At 39.2% G+C, this 15980-nt stretch overlaps 1 protein-coding gene across 1 annotated transcript in view; it reads left to right on the top strand.

Moving 5' to 3' along the window:
* Positions 1-15980, top strand: part of grik2 (glutamate receptor, ionotropic, kainate 2) — a 529835-nt gene that overhangs the window by 403498 nt on the left and 110357 nt on the right. The window contains exon 12 of the mRNA XM_041793394.1: positions 14498-14616. Within this exon, the coding sequence (XP_041649328.1) occupies positions 14498-14616 (119 nt within the window). The remainder of the gene's footprint in view (positions 1-14497; positions 14617-15980) is intronic.

Below are 15980 nucleotides of genomic sequence, written 5' to 3'. Positions count from 1 at the left end.
AACACCTGGTAACGTTTGAACCGTAGGTCGTAGACACTTTATAGTTTTTTTTTTTTAATCTGAAAGCTCTCCATTGTGCCTTTCTGATCATATTCTTCATGCATCCATTGCTCTAACAGAACATTTTCTAGTGAGCCTGGAACTTGGCTGACTTTCTGGGATCTCTGAGGACGGTGTTGTCATAAATAACAAGAAGTGACAAGTCTAGAAAAATGTTGATAACTTTTGAACCATAAGTCATAGACACTCTTTTTCCCTCTGAAAGCTAAAGACTAAAGACTCTCCTGTTGTTCGTTTGCTACCCTCGATGTCTCCGTAGCCCTAAAGGACGCCGTTCGAGTGAGCCTGGAACTTCGGTGACTTTTCATGGTCTTTACAGATTGAATCCACATTGTTAAATCCAATAATAAGCATCTTTTTATCCATTTTTAATCCATTTTCCATCAATTACTTCAGCTTTTTGCCAAGGGCATCACCATGATGTTTACTGAAATGCATTGTGGGAGTTGTAGTCGACCAGTTGCGTCCCAACTGCTTTGAGGAAAGGCACAAATGAATCTAACTACGAAAAAAGCACATGGACTTTTCTTTGTATATATGTAGATATTTTGAAAACAGTTAGTCACAAAATGTTTATTTTTTCACCGTTGTGTCCCCAAGAGATGGAGAACAAGTCTGTGCAAAGAAAAGGCTTAGTCACTAATGCTTTCTGTGTGTTATAAACAAAAATATGAGTTTCAAATTTACTGTAGTAGACATATTCTTAAAGCCCAGGCTGTCCTGAAAAAAAGGTGTGGTGACCGTGCACCACAGCGTTGGTGTTTTATAAGCTTTTTAAGACAAAAAGTCCAGACGAGACATGATGGTGAAAAAAATAGCTGTGAGCTCTAAGGGTTAATATTTGGCACAAAAAGATTTTAAACTGCTTTTGTAGATTACCTTTGTGGCCAGTGTAAACCTTGCTGTAGGTCCCTTTGGTAAAAATATTCATCCAAAGTTGAAATCCGCTTTAAAATCTGCCACACAAATGCTAATCAGCGAGCCAAAGGAGGCGACTTCCCATTACATTATAGTGTGTTTGAAGAAGCTCAGACTTTTGTCAATTCAAGGAGGATGAAAGTAACTTATTGTGATGTGTTCAAAGTCATATGGAGAAATTGAAATTTTAGTTTTTCAAGGAGAAATTTGAAATGTTAAATTAGTAATATAAAATAGATATAAAGCATGAATTCAGTCTCATTTCCACTCCAAATGCACCAATATTCCTATCAATATTACAAAATCAATCAAGGGTTTGATAATTGAGGCTCATTGGTAAGAGACCATTAGGAATTAAAATGCCTGGTTTTTGTGTAGCTAAATTACATCAAATTAAATATTATCCAATCATAATAACTAAACCCTATGTAAATATGCTTTGCATGAACTCACTTAGAACAATTCGAGAAGGCTCAAATGTTGGACTATTGGAAATGTTATGATTTGGGTCTTATTTGCCCATTAGGTAGGTGGTAGTGGGTCCAGAGGCAAGCCAAGTTAGGAACCACTGGTCCACATCCTAGACAAACATGATTTCTGCAGTAGCATGAAGGATTTCTGATGGAGGCAGACCAACAACTCCCATGTTCTGTGAGTGAAACTTCTCTCATTTCACAAACATTTGTGAGACTAACTGCACATAGGTTTAGAGCAGGATTAACACCACAGGGTTTAGCTCCACTGTGCATTAATAAACTGTTGATATCTGTGTTTGTACACATTGCACATTTATCTCTGTACGCTTGTGTTGGTGCAGTGAGTCTGACTGTGTGAGTGAGAGAGAGGAAGTGATGTACACTGAAGCTAGAGCAGCTGATCTCTGCCATGTTTAGGTCCATATGGGTGCACAGCTCAGACCACATGCTGCTCTGCTCTCTGCCCTGTTTTCTCCACTGAATGATGTTCATGTTGCTGCTGGTTATTGCTCTTATGTTCTCTCTAATGACATCAGCGGCTCTGCCAGGTGATGAAACAGCTGAGAGAAAACCTCTCTACAGTCCATCACAGCTCTGCTGAAATATGTGCACCATCGCCCTCTTAGTCTTACTGGAACCAAATTAAAACCATGTTACACAAAAGACCGTACACCAAAGGCATGATAGAGTGAATCAGTCTGAATATTTATGCAGATTTGAGTTCTCTTTTAATAAGTTTGAGTCATTATACCGACATCTAGCTCTCGCCCGTCCTGATGAAAATGAGACTGTTTCTATGTGTGCTCACATCAAAGTGTAATCTGTCCGTCCTGGCTCTTTGAATGAGAAGCCTTTGGTTAAGTGCGTGCTCATATTAAAGCCAGCCCTTCATCATGTTGTTGAAACTCTCCTCTGAATCAAGAGCCGTCCTCTCACTGGGATCTTCTACATACATGCTAATCTTTTATTACAGCTCCAGATCTAAAGGAGAAACACTCCTTTTGTTTTTGTGGAGAGATGCTATGAAAAGGTAACCCCTCTCCCTCTCCCCTCTCTGAACCATTCATGTAGTTACAGTGTGATACAGTAGGTGGCAGTATGCATGCTGTTGGTTTGCAAATCTGCCAGGAAGAAGAAAAAAGGGGCAGTATTTGCAACCACTTAGAGTCCATCCTGCTTCTACGGGTGTTTTTTTAATCATAGACATCAACAGCGGCGCTCCTCCTACTTCAGCATTTACCGCCAAACTCAGAGGTTAAAACGAGCCCTTTCTGTACAGCTGTGAAGGTTTTTAAAGAGACAGGGCACAGGGAGTTGTCAGAACCAGATTTACGGGTCTTATAATGTAATTATTGACATTTTTAAGCAGTTTAGGCCCATAATCCCAGTCAAACCCCCTGTCTAAACTATAAGTGTCACTATTAGCCACTGTAGTAGTTTCTGAAGAAAGCTGCCCCACTTCTAACACAGAGGAGGATAAACTACCAGACCATTGTACTCAAGTAAAAGTACAGTTACTCTGGTTAAAATAGACTTAAGAAGAAGTAAAAGTACTGCTCTATAGATCTACTCAAGTAAAAGTACAGTTACTCTGGTTAAAATAGACTTAAGTAGAAGTAAAAGTACTGCTCTATAGATCTACTCAAGTAAAAGTACAGTTACTTTGGTCAAAATTTACTTAAGTAGAAGTAAAAGTACTGCTCTATAGATCTACTCAAGTAAAAGTACAGTTACTTTGGTCAAAATTTATTAAGTAGAAGTAAAAGTACTGCTCTATAGATCTACTCAAGTAAAAGTACAGTTACTTTGGTTAAAATAGACTAAAGTAGAAGTAAAAGTGCTGCTCTATAGATCTACTCAAGTAAAAGTACAGTTACTTTGGTCAAAATTTACTTAAGTAGAAGTAAAATTACTGCTCTATAGATCTACTCAAGTAAAAGTACAGTTACTTTGGTCAAAATTTACTTAAGTAGAAGTAAAATTACTGCTCTATAGATCTACTCAAGTAAAAGTACAGTTAATTTGGTCAAAATAGACTAAAGTAGAAGAAAAAGTACTGCTCTATAGATCTACTCAAGTAAAAGTACAGTTACTTTGGTTAAAATAGACTAAAGTAGAAGTAAAAGTGCTGCTCTATAGATCTACTCAAGTAAAAGTACAGTTACTTTGGTCAAAATAGACTAAAGTAGAAGTAAAAGTACTGCTCTATAGATCTACTCAAGTAAAAGTACAGTTACTTTGGTAACTTAAATAGAAGTAATGTATTTCTCCTAAAGTCTTGGGGATCATCAGGATGTTTTTAGTCAAATGTGAGACGAGCCTTTGTGCTCCTTTTCAGTCGGCAGTGGTTTTGGCCTTGGAACTCTCCCATGATGCCATTGTTGCCCAGTGTCTTTCTGATGGTTGAGTCATGACCTCTGACCTTAACTGAGGCCAGTGAGGCCTGCAGGTCTTTGGATGTGGTTCTGGGTTCTCTTGTGACCTCCCGCATGAGTTGTTGTTGCACTCTTGAAGTCATTTTGGTTGGGAAGGTTTACCACTGTTCCCAGTTTTCTCCATTTGTGGATAATGGCTCTGACCGTGGTTCTCTGGAGTCCCAAAGCCTTGGAAACGTCTTTGTAACCTTTTCCAGACTGATAAATTCCAATCACTTTGTTTCTCATTGGTTCTTGAGTCTCTTTGGATGGTGGCATGATGCGTTTCTTTCTGAGATCTTGTAGCCTACTTCACTTTGTCTGACAGCTTCTATTTAAATCATTTCTACATTCAACTAATCTGGAGGTAATCAGGCCTGGGTGTGGCCAGTGACACTGAACTCAGCTTTCCAAGAACTGTGGTTAATCACAGTTAACTCATGATTTAACAAGGGGAGCAATTACTTTTTCACACAGGGCCAGATAGGTTTGGATTTTTCCCCTCCTTAATAAATTGAATAATCGTTCAGAAACTGCATTGTCTATTTACTTGGGTTACTTTTGTGAGATATAAAAATTGGTTTGATGATCCGAAACATTTAAGTTTGACAACTATGCAAAAAGCTCAGGAATCAGAAAGGGGGCAAATAATTTTTCCCTGTACTGTAAATAAAGCCTCTAAAAACAAATAAATGTTCATCTTTGGCATTTATTGTGTGGGATTAGCATCACCCAGGGACCTCTGATGATCTGTGAATCCCCTCTATGTCAGTGTGTAGGTGCATCTGCACTGGACGAGCAAAATCTTTAATAAACTAAAACTGACTGACATTTCTGCTGCAAAATGTCAAAGTGCTGCATGGCAGAAGCAAAAGCAACACTCACACAATGGCAATGTAGTGCATCTTGTGTTTAGCAGGGGACGATGTCTGTATGAGCACATTTTCACTCTATGTGCACTATCCTTCATCATGAACCTCGATGCATCCAAAATGATGCTGTATGCACCAGTGTTCATTTAGTCGACTAAAACTATGACTAAAAATGTTCATCAACACCTTTTGTTCCATGACTAAAACTAACAAAAATAGATCTGTGATGACTAAAACTAGACTAAAACTAACAAAAATAGATCTGTGATGACTAAAACTAGACTAAAACTAACAAAAATAGATATGTGATGACTGAAACTAGACTAAAATTAACAAAAATAGATCTGTGATGACTAAAACTAGACTGAGACTAACAAAAATAGATCTGTGATGACTAAAACTAGACTGAGACTAACAAAAATAGATCTGTGATGACTAAAACTAGACTAAAATTAACAAAAATAGATCTGTGATGACTAAAACTAGACTAAAATTAACAAAAATAGATCTGTGATGACTAAAACTAGACTAAAATGAACAAAAATAGATCTGTGATGACTGAAACTAGACTGAGACTAACAGAAATAGATCTGTGATGACTAAAACTAGACTGAGACTAACAAAAATAGATCTGTGATGACTGAAACTAGACTAAAATTAACAAAAATAGATCTGTGATGACTAAAACTAGACTGAGACTAACAGAAAATAGATCTGTGATGACTAAAACTAGACTGAGACTAACAAAAAAAGATCTGTGATGACTAAAACTAGACTAAAACTAACAAAAATAGATCTGTGATGACTAAAACTAGACTAAGACTAACAAAATAGATCTGTGATGACTAAAACTAGACTGAGACTAACAGAAAATAGATCTGTGATGACTAAAACTAGACTGAGACTAACAGAAAATAGATCTGTGATGACTAAAACTAGACTAAGACTAACAAAAATAGATCTGTGATGACTAAAACTAGACTGAGACTAACAGAAAATAGATCTGTGATGACTAAAACTAGACTGAGACTAACAGAAAATAGATCTGTGATGACTAAAACTAGACTGAGACTAACAGAAAATAGATCTGTGATGACTAAAACTAGTCTAAGTCTGACAAAAATAGATCTGTGATGACTAAAACTAGACTGAGACTAACAAAAAAAAGATCTGTGATGACTAAAACTAGACTGAGACTAACAAAAAAAGATCTGTGATGACTAAAACTAGACTAAAACTAACAAAAATAGATCTGTGATGACTAAAACTAGACTAAGACTAACAAAATAGATCTGTGATGACTAAAACTAGACTGAGACTAACAGAAAATAGATCTGTGATGACTAAAACTAGACTGAGACTAACAGAAAATAGATCTGTGATGACTAAAACTAGACTAAGACTAACAAAAATAGATCTGTGATGACTAAAACTAGACTGAGACTAACAGAAAATAGATCTGTGATGACTAAAACTAGACTGAGACTAACAGAAAATAGATCTGTGATGACTAAAACTAGACTGAGACTAACAGAAAATAGATCTGTGATGACTAAAACTAGTCTAAGTCTGACAAAAATAGATCTGTGATGACTGAAACTAGTCTAAAACTAACAAAAATAGATCTGTGATGACTAAAACTAGACTAAAACTAACAAAAATAGATCTGTGATGACTAAAACTAGACTAAAACTAACAAAAATAGATCTGTGATGACTAAAACTAGTCTAAAACTAACAAAAATAGATCTGTGTTGACTGAAACTAGACTGAGACTAACAAAAATAGATCTGTGATGACTAAAACTAGACTAAAACTAACAAAAATAGATCTGTGATGACTAAAACTAGACTAAAACTAACAAAAATAGATCTGTGTTGACTGAAACTAGTCTAAAACTAACAAAAATAGATCTGTGATGACTAAAACTAGACTAAAACTAACAAAAATAGATCTGTGATGACTAAAACTAGACTAAAACTAACAAAAATAGATCTGTGTTGACTGAAACTAGTCTAAAACTAACAAAAATAGATCTGTGATGACTAAAACTAGACTAAGACTAACAAAAATAGATGTGATGACTAAAACTAGACTAAAACTAACAAAAATAGATCTGTGATGACTAAAACTAGACTAAGACTAACAAAAATAGATGTGATGACTAAAACTAGACTGAGACTAACAAAAAAAGATCTGTGATGACTAAAACTAGACTAAGACTAACAAAAATAGATGTGATGACTAAAACTAGACTGAGACTAACAAAAAAAGATCTGTGATGACTAAAACTAGACTAAGACTAACAAAAATAGATCTGTGATGACTAAAACTAGACTAAGACTAACAAAAAAAGATCTGTGATGACTAAAACTAGACTAAGACTAACAAAAATAGATCTGTGATGACTAAAACTAGACTAAGACTAACAAAAATAGATCTGTGATGACTAAAACTAGACTAAGACTAACAAAAATAGATGTGATGACTAAAACTAGACTGAGACTAACAAAAAAAGATCTGTGATGACTAAAACTAGACTAAAACTAACAAAAATAGATCTGTGATGACTAAAACTAGACTAAGACTAACAAAAATAGATGTGATGACTAAAACTAGACTAAAACTAACAAAAATAGATCTGTGATGACTAAAACTAGACTAAGACTAACAAAAATAGATCTGTGATGACTAAAACTAGACTGAGACTAACAAAAATAGATCTGTGATGACTAAAACTAGACTAAGACTAACAAAAATAGATCTGTGATGACTAAAACTAGACTGAGACTAACAAAAATAGATCTGTGATGACTAAAACTAGACTGAGACTAACAAAAATAGATCTGTGATGACTAAAACTAAACTAAACATAAGTTTAGTTTTTGTCAAGATGACTAAAACTAGACTAAAATGTTATATAGATTTCATCAGACATTCAAAATCTGTGATATCTCTCCACTGTGGGTAAATCTGTCAAAAACAATACATCTGTATCTGTTCTGCCTCTCAGCTGTAGAAAGCAGGGACCCCAGGTTAGGCAGAGTCCAGAGAACACACTACCATGATTTGGTACCAGATTAAGGCAAGAAAATAAATGCTTGGACTAAAAGTGAAGACTAAAATGTGAGGACTTTTAATGGACTAAAACTAGACTAAAACTAAAAAGGATAGAAATGACTAAAATGTGACTAACACTCAAATGCATGTCATGTAGAGACTAAAATTAAAAATAGCTTCCAAAATGAACACTGGTAAGCAATGGTCTGCAAACTACAATGGCAAACCATGGACTGTTGTCCCCCAAAAATCTAAATCCAAATGAAGTGCAGCCCCATCAGAACATGAAGCTAACATGACTGTAAGTGGTGCTGCTATAAACAAACATTTTGACCAGAGGGCTTCGTTGATGTGTTTTATTCATGACTGCACTGAGACAACAATGTAAATTGTAATCATAATGACCACCAAAATAATAATATCTGGATACATAACGCCCAGATAAATAAAGACAAAAGGATTACAGCAGTGGTAATCAGTCGCTCCTCTATCTGCTCCGTCTCAAAGTGTGATTTCCAAATCATATGGCCTTAATTATCTTCAAGCACCAATGCTGCCATAAAGTCTAGAAGCTTCCAGCAGTTTTCTCATGTTTTGTGTTTGAATGTAGAGATGAGCCGTCTCTGCTGAAGGGAGCATCATTCTCACCCTGGCCATGGTACCCCTGAAATCCAAACATCACCACAGTGGCCTCAGCATCCTTTTCTGAATGTGTTTGGACTCCCCTGCTGTAATTCTAAAGCTTCATGTTAAGAAAGTGTGCCTATCTGCTGTAGCTGCGGAGTAAAGAGAGGGCTACATTCATGCAGAATGCACTTGCTGCATGCTGCATTTGAATATGAACTGAACAAAGGTGATGACAAGTGTTAGACTAGGCTGTAAAGGCCCAAACCATTGCAGTATGCTTTGAAAACGAGCAGAGACAGGGTGAAGCTCATGTGTTGACATACACAGTCGCTCACCCTCTGACAGAGCAGCAGGACTCTTCTGACTTTGTTGATCCGTCTCCCTTCGACTCTGACGTTATCGTGCACATCATGGCTGCAGTTTTCTGCAGTGACCCTGCCCCCCCATAAAAGATAAAAGCCTCATATTGTTTCTGCCCTGCTGGTGAATTTCTGTGTTTTTTTCCCTTCCAGCTCTTATCTCTGCTCTGACCTTGCTCAAAGTTTCTCCCTCTGCAGCTCAGATGACCTGAGATAATGTAAGGGCAGTGTAATTGGATCAAAATGACAGCAAACGGGCAGAGCAGCTAAGCTGTGTTGTCTGCTGTAAACGGCGTGGGTTTAGTATTCTCTGACCCAAACAGCAGCAGCAGCATCAGAGGTCCAAGCAGCCACTCCCATCACCCAGGACGCCACTGACAACTTTGCTCATCCATGTTCATGGCGAGCTGTAATTGGCTTTTCTCAACATGATTGGAGGAAATACACTGTGAGACCTCTGCACAAGGGATTGGGTCACATCGTCACATGTGCGGCTCCAAGGTTGCAGTTCACTTGAACTCAATTTGGCATTGCAAATTGACAAGCAAGCAAATCTGGGACAAATTGAGTGAGCAGACGGATTGATTTAAGGCCAAGGATTCTGCAGGAGCAGGAAGAAAGGGGACATTCAGGGGTCCTTGAGCTACGCCACACAATATGTTGTAGGGGGTTGAAAAGGAACGCTTGTGCTAACCGCGTTATAATGGCAAAGCCCATTAGTCAATGACAGGGCACAGTTATGATGCTGTCATTGTATCGATACAGCCATACATCTTCATATAGAGCTGCATGCTGCAGTATTCAACACGGTCCTGCTGTATTTTACCCAGAGGGCCATGGATCAAAGCGGCGACACACGACGCTCCAGCATCTGCATTACCCTCCACGCAGATGTTACATCCTCCCGAGGCTTCTGCTCCTGACTCCTGACTCTGAATAACCCCCTCTCCTTCATTTTAGTAGTTCTACTAAAAAAGAAGAAATCTCTCCTGTTACACGGTTAATAAGTAGTTACTGATGTAAAGATGAGGTGCTGGCTTTAGACTCCAAAAGGAGGTTGGTGAGTTTAGTCATAAAAGCAAGTTTTAAGTTAAACTTAGCAATTAGATGTAACTCACGTTATTCCACCAGAGGGCGCTCTGTAAAAACTAAAACCATCCAAAAAACTCCAAGAAAACTCTGCTCATAGCATCCTGAATAAAAGTCAGTAGTTTAACTGAACTGTGACCAGCATGAGCAGGTAATCCATCCCTCTGAATACATCTCTGATTTTTGATAGATGTCCTCTAAGGCTGAACTCTTTACCTCGATTATGATTAATGAAGGATTTTTCCATTCCCAACCTCCTACTCTGTTCTGAAAATCTTGTTGTAAAAGTCAAAATTTCCATGAAAAGTACAAAATAAACAATTTGTATTTCTTGTTAACAAAATAACTTATTTTTATACTGTTGTATATAAAGTAAAAAAATAACTCACATTGCAGTCAGCTCCATGTCTGAGTTTTAGTGGACTGGATGGGAATGAGTGCATGACTAGTACTTCTCTTAGGTTACAGCAGGCTACATGCTGAATGTGTCTCCACTGCTCTAGAGTCCAGTGGCGGCGTGACCACTGCATTGACCTTGGTGATGTATGGCTTGGATGCAGCTGCTCGGCCATGGAAACCCATTCATGAAGCTCTCTACCACTGTTCTTGAAGGCCACATGAAGTTTGGAGGTCTGTAGTCATTGACTCTGCAGAAAGGTGGCAACCTCTGCACATTATGCACATCAGCATCCTCTGACCCCGCTCCGTCATTTTACGTGGCCTACCACTTGGTGGCTGAGTTGCTGTGGTTCCCAATGGCTTCCACTTTGTTATAATACCACTGACAGTTGACTGTGGAATATTTAGGAGCCAGGAAATTTCACCACTGGACTTGTTGCACAGGTAGCATCCTATCACAGTACCACACTGGAATTCACTGAGCTCCTGAGAGCGAGCCATTCTTTCACTAATGTTTGTAGAAACAGTCTGCATGCCTAGGTGCTTGATTTTATACACCTGTGGCCATGGAAGTGATTGGAACACCTGATTTACATTATTTGGATGGGTGAGTGAATACTTTTGGCAATGTGTTAATTAACCCCAAACGTTAAAATAGTCCACTGTTGGCATACTATTTTTGCATAAACTTGCAGTTCTCCCGTGACCTCTGCCCGCTGACCAAGACTCGCGCCGCTGCGCAGCGCTATAGACTCACCTCCAGTGGGCGAGGTCGCTTGTCTTCGATTGGACCAAACCCGCGGCGCGGTGGAGATTGTGGGTAAAGGGACAGTCAGCAATGATGTTTTAAAGGTTGCTTTAAAATAGGGATCCTAGACCAGGGCTAAGTGAGCCCATCTTTCAGAAGTTTGCTGGAAAACCTGGTCTTGCACAGGGTTCATTTGTACTTGAGCAGGAGGTGTGAACGCAGCTGTGATTGAAAGCAATCAAGCAAATACTGGCCAGACTCCTGGTTTTTACAGATGTGCCCAAACAACCAAAGTCATTTTATCTGACTTTTTAACACAACAGCAGACACACTGAAGAGGTCAGTACAGGCCTTTTTAAAGAGCCACAATAAAAACATGTATGTTGATGCTGTAAGGAATCATCCAGTCCACATAGATCGCCAGCACAGAGCTAAATTACACAATGTAATGACAGCATAATTTAGTCTGCACACAAATTAGGGCTGAACAATTTGGGAAAATAACCTAGTGGCATTTTTTCCCTAACATTGTGATTGTGATTTAATATGCAATCATTTTTTAAAACTCTGCACCTTATAATTTTCCAACAAAAATGAGAACAGTGGGATTTTTGGTACTATTAAAAAAATAACTGGTTGAATGATGTGTAGGACGGAACATCTCTGCTGCAGAAACAGTTTTAAACTGGTATTTGACACACATTTCAGGTTGAAGAAAGATTGCACCTTCTATGATTGGAGCATTTCAGCAGGCCGTGTTGCATTTTAATCTACATTCTGTTTAACTGCCCAACCCTAAATCATATTGGCCATAAAATTATTTATTAAAAAAATTATTTTACTCAACACAACAGGATATGGCACTGATGTTACATGACAGCTGAAAACTAAAGAAACATTTTAAATAAGCAGCTCTATATCCAGAACTTTTATATTTGTAGAGATAAATACTGAGCCGATAAAAGAGGCGAGATGATTCATCCTGAGCGGGACGAAGTCCAGAGTGGGTTAGACCCCACTGGTCCCGCCTTTGACAGCTGGACTGGGCCCAGATCAGCAAGTAGAGCAGTGAAGGCAGTTCTAAACATCTCCTGTCTCTCTTCCACCTGCACCTCCAGGTGTATGGTCAGGTTGGACAGATGTGGAAGTAGGAAGATGATTGTTGTAGGTACCTTAAAATAATAAAATTACCAGAGAAGCAGGACGGACTCTGTTTGTCTGCAGAGACCAAAAAAGTTCCCCCATTGGTGTCCTGCGGCGGCCATATTCCTTCGTCGTCCTTCTTAGTGGATTTGCAAACCAACTACATGGCATACTGCCCCCTACTGGACAGGACTGTGTACATGTGCTTAAGCATGGAAGGCAAACCAGCGTGGAAGGGGGCGTTACGGTGCTTTGGGGTAGTGTTAAATAACGTCCCAGGAGAGGGAGAGGGACAGTCATTCTATTTTAACACAGTGAGTTGAAGCCACTATAAACATTTTCATTCTAATTTGATGATCTCACATGGATTATATTTTTATTTTCGGCCTGGATCAAACAGATCGACGCCTTGACACTCGCCACTGTAGCGGTTCCATCTGTATTATCCTCCATGCAGACGCTACACCCTCAGAGGTTATCATTTCTGACTCCTGCACGGTAAAAAAGAGCCACACAGAGACGAGTCCACATTATGCATTTCAATTTGATTAGTCAAACCCTTGTGTGAGTTAAACAGCTTGAGTGGAGATAGGGTCCTGGTCCCCCCTGTACTCCAGAGCAAACCAAATCAGGTCAGGATGCTTAATTGTAGACCAATCAACCTTTACTAATGTAATGTCACTTTTATTTAATAGGAATAAATGAGAAATCTCTCTGCTTGAGGAGTGCATGGAGTGAGGAGGAGCGTCGGAGCGGCGTGGGCATGATGGGAATGAACCGTTTGATCTGCTGAATATTAATGCTCCTCCAAGATTATAAGGATTATTAGTTCCTTTCTCGGCTGACAATGGAGTTATTTTCAGAGCCCATCGATTAAATTACTGAGGGAATTGCCTTTGATATGAGCACTCCTACACAAGGATCCACTTTGGGAATATGAGTGGTGTTAATTCAAGCCTACTTCCCCAGAACTGCATGTCATTAAAACCTAAAACCACACAGAGACATGAAGAAGAAGTGTCTTTTTAAGCCTTAAAATCAAAATCAACAACTGTGAAATTAACTACATTCACGCGGCGGCCATATTCCTCTGACATCACACTCAAAGTGGGAGGTTAAAGAGGCTTTATAAGGTTGGATTACTGTGCTCCGGGTTTGTAACATTACTGTTCTTCTTAGTCCTGATTGGTCAGGACCCGAGACAGCGGTGGGTTGTGAATGTCCAGAGAGACATCAGGTCAGAACAAATGAAATAAACTCTCATCCAATCAGACAACAGCTAAAAACTGTCAGGAAACCTGCAGGATGGCAGAGCCTCCTTACGGCAGCATTTCAAAACATCTCTGACCAAAATAAATGAAGAAAACCACCATCCTTCCTCTGCTACTGTCGGTCTGGACCATGTCTAAAGGTGTAGTCTGCAACTTTTCAAACCTTAACATAGCAGATCTCAAACATATCTAATTCATTGCTGAGTAATGACTCTGCAAAGAGGGATACGTCACACTCTCTCAGGGTTTGTTGTTTCTAGCTCTGTGTTCACACTGGTGGGCCGGAGCTAGTTTATGTTTCAGTTAAATGCTCTAATGTGTGTCTTATATGTTTTTTGCCCTGTTTAACTGTGTGCCCTGGCATCACATGGGTGAAGAGATAGGGCTTTGCCCACCCAGGGATGATGTGTTTGGTGGCACAACACAGGAGTTTCACCCCAACAGTACAATTCAAAGAAACTTGCACACATGAAAAACAAATACAGACTTTATTTGTCTTAATTTCTTCAAGAAATAAGAACCAAATCCATGTTTGGCTATCTGCTATTTAAGCCAGCAGCTTATGAGTGCTACAGTAGCTATTGTCTGAGGAGCTCCTGATTCTAAATGGGTTGTTTTACTAAAACTGGCCTGAAGTCCCTCCACATTTCACTGTCCACTGTTTATACAGTTACATATCATTGATAACGTTATCTAATGAAACATTTAAACGACTGGAACACCTAGTATGACGAAGAGCATGGAACTATTTAAAAAGAGCGTACTGAAAGAGGAGAACTATGGAAATGTGCTGTTATTGTGTATAAACTCATGACTAATATACTAAAGCTCACAGACTAATCCAGGAGCAGGCATGCACATTAAGACAAAGTGATGTGTTTCCTGGCATGTTCTGCTGTGTTCCATCTCTGCACATGACTAACTAACCTTTGCTTTCTCTCCCCGTCTCCCCAGGTAGGACGGCCGCTCTCGCTCTGTTCTGTTGTCTTCTGTTGTGTCTTTATCCTACTGCAGTGAACATAAATATGTGTGTATGTTTGTGTCTTCTGTTAACTGTCGCAGGTTTAGTCCCTACGAGTGGTATAACCCCCACCCGTGCAACCCCGACTCGGATGTAGTGGAAAACAATTTCACCCTGCTAAATAGTTTCTGGTTCGGAGTTGGAGCTCTCATGCAGCAAGGTAGACGCCTCTGCCTGCCCCCCTCTTTTAAAAGCACAGGTCCCATGTTTTGCTGGGGGTCACCGTTGCTCTTTGACCCCGGCCCGTGAGCGTGCATGGGGGCCTCTGTGCATGATGCCGGATGCTTGACGGGTAGAGTCCAGCAGAAAGGACTGAGTGTGGTCTGAGTGATCAGTGAATGAGGATGATGCTCCTGCATGCACCCTCTCCCCTACCTTTTCACAGCTGACTGAGCAGGTAGGTAAACCCCCAGAACACCTGAGACGGATCAAATGGGCGAGACTGAAGGTGAATGTGAACTCAGCAGCTTCCTGCCTGTTTGGTTCTTTTTTCCTTAAGCCAAACCAATGCCATATCTTCTCAACAACAACAACAGAGAACAAATGAGAAACAATGTACTATTTTCACCTACGTCACCAATAATCAGTGATATAATTCTGTGGCATTTATCATTAAAATGCATGTCACTAAAGGAGATATGCTGCATCGTTTAATGACTTATTTTTCCACTGCAATGGGAAACAAAGCATAAAACTAAAGAGTAGTGATGATTTTAGGACCTCAAAGCATGTGTGCAAATGTCCGTGCATCAAATAACTAGCAAGTAAGAGCTCATTTAAAGGGCCAGTTCATCCAAAATGCAAATAAACTAGATAACTATTTTGATACCTAAGGTAGTGTCATGCCATTCAGGGCGTCTTGGTTGAGTCTGTCAAAGATTTACTCGACTATTCAGAGGAGGCAGTGTATCAGGAAAGAAATCAGGGAGCAAGTGGCAGAAAGGAGCCACAGGTCAGCTGTAGAGCTAAACCATCAGTAGGGATGGGGATCAGGGTCAGGGTTGCCCTAGGCCAGTGAGACTCAACGTGTGGCTCTCTTGTGATCATTTGTGGCTCTTTATGCCCCCAGAAAACCTAAAAAAAATAAATAAATAAATAAATGACCTCAGAAATTATCTATCACATCACATTAATCCCACGTCACATTAATCCTCGTTTCCCACACTTATAGTCGGCTTTAATTTTCAAACTTTTTTTTTGTCTGTATATTTCTATTGCCCTTATTTGCAGTTTTTTGTCACTTTTATCCAGTTTCTGCCTCTTTTTAAACCAGTTTTTGACACTTTTATCCAGTGTCTGCCTCTTTTTAAACCAGTTTTTGTCACTTTTATCCAGTTTCTGCCTCTTTTTAAACCAGTTTTTGTCACTTTTATCCAGTTTCTGCCTCCTTTTAAACCAGTTTTTGTCACTTTTATCCAGTTTCTGCCTCCTTTTAAACCAGTTTTTGTCACTTTTATCCAGTTTCTGCCTCTTTTTAAACCAGTTTTTGACACTTTTTTCCAGTTCTTGCCCCTTTTTGCCCCT

This window comes from Cheilinus undulatus, linkage group 8 (genome assembly GCF_018320785.1).
Source record: "Cheilinus undulatus linkage group 8, ASM1832078v1, whole genome shotgun sequence".
Lineage (NCBI taxonomy): Eukaryota > Metazoa > Chordata > Actinopteri > Labriformes > Labridae > Cheilinus > Cheilinus undulatus.
Note: the sequence above shows the minus strand (reverse complement) of the source record. Positions and strands in the feature narration are given on the sequence as shown.